Source organism: Salmo salar, chromosome 28 (genome assembly GCF_965601325.2).
Source record: "Salmo salar chromosome 28, fSalSal1, whole genome shotgun sequence".
NCBI classification, from domain to species: Eukaryota; Metazoa; Chordata; class Actinopteri; order Salmoniformes; family Salmonidae; genus Salmo; species Salmo salar.
This window is the reverse complement of record NC_138318.1, coordinates 7,309,791-7,317,118: the sequence shown is the minus strand read 5'-3', so window position 1 is coordinate 7,317,118 and position 7,328 is coordinate 7,309,791. Positions and strand designations below refer to the sequence as shown.

The window sequence follows — 7,328 nt, the reverse complement described above, 5'->3', positions numbered from 1 at the left end:
AATGAGGGAGGGGCAGCAGTAAAGAGTTTCGTACTCTAGTCTTTCAGGAAGCCGGTGCTGTATTTTCCCCTCACAGGAGCTGCTCAGAGCTGGACTGGACATATACTGAATCTACACAGAACAGCTATACAGCATAGTGGGAATTCTAGCCAGTTCACTATTCAACGTTTTCTGATACCGTTACATTCAGTAATGTGCTCCACCTTCCAGACCAGGATGAAGTTTGGTTGACATGGGTGCCCCACTGCCGCTGGGATCATGCTGTATATGATCATATATATGATCATTATGAGATGCCTTAAAATGAGAAGTTAATTTAACTAGCTACATTTAACTATTACATTCATGAATAATGTTAGCTTGGCTATCGGTGCTTACCAAGTATCGTCAGAAAGCCAGGTCATAACATAACTACATAACATTAACGCCTTAGACCAGAGCTAATGCACATAGCTAGATAAAGGTAACGAATACAACCATAATGTGTTTCAGTGTCTAAGAAATAGTGAAATGAAAATGGCAGTGAAATATCTAGCAGGGAATTTAGAAATATGAGCGCAAATAACTACGGCAAGTGAAATAGGTCATAGGTATTTTTTTTGTGCATCCGCTTTCTGCACTGTCAACGCTTGGCTTGGTTGTTGGGCCGAGCTGCTGGGAACAATGATGTCGGAGCAGGAGGCTCTGAAGTGCTCCAGCGCAAGAAACCGTGGAGGAACGCAGCGGGTTGAAGGGAAACTGCGAGCCAGTGTAGAAAAGGGAGATTACTATGAGGCTCACCAGATGTACAGAACCTTGTTTTTTAGGTAAGACATTTACATTTTCGTTACCCTGGCTAAATTATCAATTGGATTCTTGGGCCTTCATTTTCCTGATCTTTCTGCTTAGCAACCTTGCTGCCTCCATTATATTGCATGATTCGTCGATTCACGGCACTGCCCCACCCACTCGGGTCAGTCCTTATTTTTGAATGGACAGTTTTATGCGTCAATCACTCAGTCACAAAAGGGAAATTATCCGCCTTGCTAGCTAGCCTAGTTAGCTAATCAATGTCGCAATAATATAAGCTAGCGCCAAACCATCTCCTTTACTAACGTTAGCTAGCTAGCTATCTACCCGCAGTGCCCATGTTCATTTAGTAAAGATACAGTTCACTAACCTGGCACACTTACAAACAGTACAGACTGTCAGCCCAAGCCCAGCAAAAACCATGTCAAGTACTAGTTAGCTAACTAACTTGCCATCTAGCTTGGTTTGTAGTTAGCTGGTTAGTAAATGTAGATAAAAGAAACTAGTTAACGTTAGCTTGTCAACTTTGCTAAGCATGCACAATCAATTAAGCTATGGTGTTTGATATTGCCCATGATTCATGACTTCCCGTCACAATCACTATGGTCTCATTCATTAACTTGCTGTTGGATGAGCTCCCATGTTTCACAGCCTAACTGCACATGAGAACTGTGTGGGCACAGCCTTTACGTTAACTAAGGGTGTTTTCACATATAGTACTATTTAAAGTGAACTCTGGGGTAAAAAAGGGAAAGAATTACTTTCTCTTTGCATTCACATTGCTATGTTTAGAAAGGTACCAAGATCTTTTTCCAACATTCATTCACTGCACTCTGGGTAAAAGTATAGGACAAGTCATTCCTTCAGACAGCTAGATATACCTAACAATACCAACATACATTTTGGAAGCTAATAGATAGCATTTTGTTTAAACGTGAGACATAGTCATTGTAATCAAAAGATAATATTAACATGTAAATATTATTGGCAACAGATTAAATACCAGTAGAATAACTGCAGATGAAATAATGCTGTAGGCTTAATTGAAAATTGTACACCCAATGTAGGCAACTGACCTTTAAGAGCTAGAATTGATTTTGTGACTATGTTCTGATTCTCACCAAATACACTACATGACCAAAAGTATGTGGACATTTACTTGTCAAACATCTCATTCCAAAATCATGGGCATTAATATGGAGTTGGTCCCCCTTTTGCTGTTATAACAGCCTCCACTCTTCTGGGAAGGCTTTCAACTAGATATTGGAACATTGCTCCGGGGACTTGCTTCCATTCAACCATAAGAGCATTAGTGAGGTCGGGCGCTGATGTTGGCGATTAGGCCTGGCTTGCAGTCGGCGTTCCAATTCATCCCAAAGGTGTTCGATGGGGTTGTGGTCAGGGCTCGTCTAGAATGTCATTGTATGCTGTAGTGTTAAAATTTCCATTCACTGGAACTAAGGGGCCTAAAAACAGCCCCAGACCATTTTTCCTCTTCCACCAAACGTTACAGTTGGCGCCATGCATTTCGGCAGGTAGCGTTCTCCTGGCATCCGCCAAACCCAGATTAGTCTGTCGGACTGCCAGATGGTGAATCACTCCAGAGAACGCGTTTCCACTGCTCCAGAATCCAATAGTGGCGAGCTTTACACCACTCCAGCCAACGCTTGCCATTGGGCATGGTGATCTTAGGCTTGTGGGCGGCTGCTTGGCCTTGGAATTTCATTTCATGAAGCTCCTGATAAACAATTCTTTGCTGACGTTGCTTCGAGGCAGTTTTGAACTAAGTAGTGAGTTTCTTAAACTAGACACTCTAATGTACTTGTCCTCTTGCTCAGTTGTGCACTGGGGCCTCCCACTCCTCTTTCTATTATGGTTAGAGACAGTTTGCGCTGTTCTGTGAAGGGAGTAGTAAACAGTGTTGTGCGAGATCTTCAGTTTCTTGGCAATTTCTCGAATTGAATAGCCTTCATTTCTCAGAACAAGAATAGACTGATGAGTTTCAGAAGAAAGTACTTTGTTTCTGGCCATTTTGAGCCTGTAATTAACCCACAAATGCTGATGCTCCAGATAGTCAACTAGTCTAAAGAAGGCCAGTTTTATTGCTTCTTTAATTAGCACAGCAGTTTTCAGCTGTGCTAACATGATTGCAAAAGGGTTTTCTAATGATCAATTAGCCTTTTAAAATGATAAACTTGGATTAGCTAACACAACATGTCATTGGAACACAGGAGTGATGGTTGCTGATAATGGGCCTCTGTATGCCTATGTAGATATCCCATAAAAAAATCTGCCGTTTCCAGCTACAATAGCCATTTACAACATTAACAACGTCTACACTGTATTTCTGATCAATTTGATGTTATGTTAATGGACAAAAAATGTGCTTTTCTTTCAAAAACAAGGTCATTTCTAAGTGACCCCAAACTTTTGAGCGGTAGTGTATTTTTGTTCACATTGCCCTAAGAAAGGGAACCAGATGGAATTCAAGTGAACCAAACTCAGACCACCTCTCAAGATGGTCTCAGTTCTGTTTGCATTGGGGGCTCTTTTGAGGGGTCTGAGTTCCTTTTGAATTGTTCACTTTCAACTTAACTTACCTTCATTTTTTTGGTGGAGATCACAACATTTGGCTGAAAGGGACCAAGTGTGAAAACACCCTGAGTGACAGTTCACTGTTATTTACTGTTGTGTATTGAGAAATGTTGGCCCAGTGACTGAGTACTACTTTTCAGCCCTCAGTATTTCCTAGTGGGACCACTACACTACCATTCCTATTGCCACTTTCTTAACCTGCTTTAAATGCAGTTTGTCAGTGACATAACATTTGCCATCTCTGTTTGACACAGGTATATGTCACAGGCGAAGCATGCAGATGCCAGGGAGTTGATGTACAATGGCGCCCAGCTCTTCTTCAGTTACAACCAGGTATAAGAAAGCCTGGCACTGGGGCATTCATACGTTAATGTCGTTTTTGTAGCGTCTCTTTTTGAGTGGAGTCTAAGCGACTATAGCTAGCAATTGTATTAATTCACAACTCAACAATTGTAGAAGAGTTCTGTGGCAAATGACTGTCTTTTTTTTGTCATCCGCAGCTAAACAGTGCTGCAGACCTGTCAATGTTGGTGCTGGAGTCTTTGGAGAAATCAGAGGCGACGGTAGAGGATGAAGACTTAGGTGAGCTGAAATACGTAATTCATCGTAGTTAAACATTATGAACATAGTTGGTGTCAGTGTACCGTCGTCTCTGTGTTAACCTCATCTGTGTTGCATTGCAGAGCACCTGGCTAAGCTGTTCAGTTTGATGGACCCCAACTCCCCAGAGAGAGTAGCATTTGTGTCCCGCGCACTCAAGTGGTCCACAGGCGGCTCGGGGAAGCTGGGCTCCCCCAAACTGCATCAGCTCCTGGCAGTCACCTTGTGGAAAGGTATTCAATGGAAAACTCTGAACATTTAAACTGCAAAGATATATATCATTTTTCCCCGAACAAAGAGTTCGAATTAAATCACATTCAATCTGTTTAGAGCAAAACTACAGTGAGTCTCGCTACCACTTCTTGCACTCCTCTGATGGAGAGGGCTGTGCCCAGATGCTGGTGGAGTACTCGGCGCAGCGGGGGTTTCGCAGTGAGGTGGACATGTTTGTGGCGCAGGCCGTCCTACAGTAAGTCTCTGTCTCGCGGCACCTAGATCTGTTTTCAGTCTGTCATCAATAGCCGTTTGCTATGTTGTTTAATTGCTTTTTCAGCTCTGTCCCTCCCTTCCCCTTCTCTCTTTCCCTCACTGCTCAGGTTCCTCTGTCTAAAGAACAAAAACAGTGCATCTGTGGTGTTCAGCACATATACTCAGAAACACCCCTCAATAGAGAAGGGCCCTCCCTTTGTTCAGCCCTTGCTCAACTTCATCTGGTTTCTCTTGCTGGCAGTGGATGGGTAAGGCCGTGTTTGTTCAACCACCCTTCGAATAAAACCCACATTGTTTTGCCAGGTTCTTATAAATGTGCCTCTCCTTGTATGTTCTCCTCTGCAGAGGGAAATTAACAGTGTTCACAGTGCTATGTGAACAGTATCAGCCTTCCCTGAAGAGGGACCCTATGTATAATGAGGTGAGTTTGACCAATTAATGAGTGTCCCTCTGTGGTCACGTAGCATTATAACTCATCATGGTGTCTAATAATAATTTTCCTGTTACATTGACTGCCTGCTGCGTCAGTATCTCGACAGAATAGGTCAGCTTTTCTTTGGGGTGCCACCCAAACAGTCCTCATCATATGGTGGATTGCTCGGTAAGTGCTTGTGACTCACTGCAGACTATTTTTACAAACCCATTCTGATCACCATTGAAACCTGCGTTGGTGGAAACGGTAGTTTTTTTTGTGTTTCATTGAAGTGTGTTCTGTGTCTGTCAGGAAACCTGTTGAACAGCCTGATGGGTTCAGATGAGGAGGGAGAGGAAGCACAGGAGGACGGCAGCCCCATTGAGCTGGACTGAGAGCTCTGGGACGAGCAAGGCTGCCCCCCCCTCCCCTCCCCTCCTCCCAGGGGGTTGCAGAGGCGTGCTGGTCTCCCTACCTCCCAGTTCCCCAAGACATCCAACCAGAACAAAGAGCAGGCCAAACTATCCCTCTCAGCACTGCCTGGACTGCGCAAAAATGCAAATGCTTTCCGTTTGTTACATTATATTTGGTTTTATTTTCATCGTTTTTGTTTCTTCGTTTTGGACAATTTTCTGTGTAGTTTTGGTTTTTTAAAAGGAAAGCAGCTGCAATCCTTACTTCCTGGACTTCTTATTTTCTCTCATCCCCAGGGACAGAAAAGATTCAACAATGGCTGCATATTAATTTGTCATAATTAACTCCTAAAATAACACCTCATCCTGGGATACAACAACAATGAAAAACACTTATTTCTTGGGAGTAACGCTTTTTCTCCCCATTCACCATGCATCCACCGGAGGTGGAGGTAGTAATTTCTATTAAAGAGTTACTCTAACCAACTTGTAATCCATGTAAATGTTCAATAATAATCATGAGTGATTGGGGGTGTGGTGAGCTGCATGGTGTAGTGTCAGTGGGGAGAGACATACAGGTAACTGCCAAAAATAATGGAAACACTTGAGTAAATGAGGGATGAAAGTGTATTGAAAGCAGGTGGATTAACGTCGCATCTTGCTTGGGGTCGTGTATAAAAATGCTGGGCAGGCCATTATTTTGGCTACCATGGCTATTCCCTTATAGGATGACAATGCCCCCATCCACAGGGCACGAGATCTCAACCCAAATGAACAGTTATGTGAGATTCTGGAGCCGTGCCTGAGACGGCGTTTTTTCCATCAACAAAACACCAAATGATGGAATTTCTCGTGGAAGAATGGTGTCGCATCCCTCCAATAGAGTTCCAGACACTAGAATCTATGCCAATGTGCATGGAAGGTGTTCTGGCTCAACGTTCTAATAAGACGCTATGTTGGTGTTTCCTTTATTCTGTCAAGTTACCTGTCGGGCATCGTATACCTGGCTGCAAACTAAAGCCGGATTTGACCACTATTCATAATCTGTTACGTATGGGAGATTACATGTGTTTAAAATCGACAGGAGTGGATGGGTATGCTCAGATCATATATACCTGGCTGTGTGTGTGTTGATGAATGTATTTGGCATGTTCATGTAAATGCAAGTCAGTTCCGTTGAAGTCTTCTATATCGGGCGTCCCCCCCCCCAGTACATTTTCAGTTTGAGTTGGTGACTGCTCCATTTTGTCGGTCCAGATGTTTGAGATCAGACGGACGAAGAGAAGATTAAACAACTTGAAACAATCCTCGCCTACCGTATTATATTGTCTATATCCAGAAGCTTAGTTATTTATTTTACCGGGTTGGGCTTAAATGCATACTCCGGTATCCAAAATGAATATTCATTTACATGGAGAGAGTGGTTGTTTAAATCAGTGCTTTTACATTTTCTTCTGCTACTGTAAATGTTTTGGGATTTTTTTTGAATTCATGTTTTACAGGTTTTTACGTGTTTTGGAATTATAACCGCTGTAGAAATTCACACGAGTGAATCTTCCAAACTACTCTACAGCCACCTCGAGATATTTTGTTATTAGAAAGTTCAATCCTTGATAATAGTCAAGATGTCCCATGTTACAACTATAACATCTCTTAACTTAAGAAAACAAGTTAATGCACCAATATGTAGCCCGGATAGCATAAAGGTCTGAATCAAATATTCCTCCTGCTTTGTGAGTCGTACGGTAACGCACAGAACGTTTAGGAAATGATACCGGAGTTGTGTGACCAAAGGCTTTTAGACAGACCAGGGCTCTGGCGAGCTAGCCAGCATGTTGAACATAACATTTTGTTTTTGATTCATTTGAATGCAAAATGGGGGTGGTTTGCCTTTTAAAATGTTACACTAATTGAGTAAATAAACAACTGATGGTAGCTTCTCTGTCCTCACTGTCTGTTTAAAGAGTGCTAGGCTTGAAAGAGTTGTTTGCATTTACGAAGCCAATCATTTGTTACAAATACACAACACC

General features: G+C 42.5%; 1 protein-coding gene across 1 annotated transcript; it reads left to right on the top strand.

The window, feature by feature from the left end:
• Positions 1 to 36: 36 nt before the first annotated feature.
• On the top strand, positions 37 to 7,233 carry LOC106589355 (Golgi to ER traffic protein 4 homolog). The gene is made up of 9 exons (XM_014179204.3): positions 37 to 806; positions 3,639 to 3,717; positions 3,885 to 3,966; positions 4,068 to 4,217; positions 4,315 to 4,453; positions 4,581 to 4,721; positions 4,819 to 4,894; positions 5,002 to 5,074; positions 5,198 to 7,233. The coding sequence occupies exons 1-9, from the start codon at positions 664 to 666 to the stop codon at positions 5,278 to 5,280; spliced, it is 966 nt and encodes a 321-aa protein (XP_014034679.1). The 5' UTR covers positions 37 to 663; the 3' UTR covers positions 5,281 to 7,233.
• Positions 7,234 to 7,328: the final 95 nt, after the last annotated feature.

Excerpts from the sequence above, each read along its gene's own strand:
- LOC106589355 (XM_014179204.3), top strand. The coding sequence starts at position 664 with ATGATGTCGGAGCAGGAGGCTCTGAAGTGCTCCAGCGCAAGAAACCGT. Across the intron at positions 4,454-4,580 it reads GTGGCGCAGGCCGTCCTACA|GTTCCTCTGTCTAAAGAACA; the intron begins GTAAGTCTCTGT and ends CTCACTGCTCAG. Across the intron at positions 5,075-5,197 it reads ATCATATGGTGGATTGCTCG|GAAACCTGTTGAACAGCCTG; the intron begins GTAAGTGCTTGT and ends TGTGTCTGTCAG.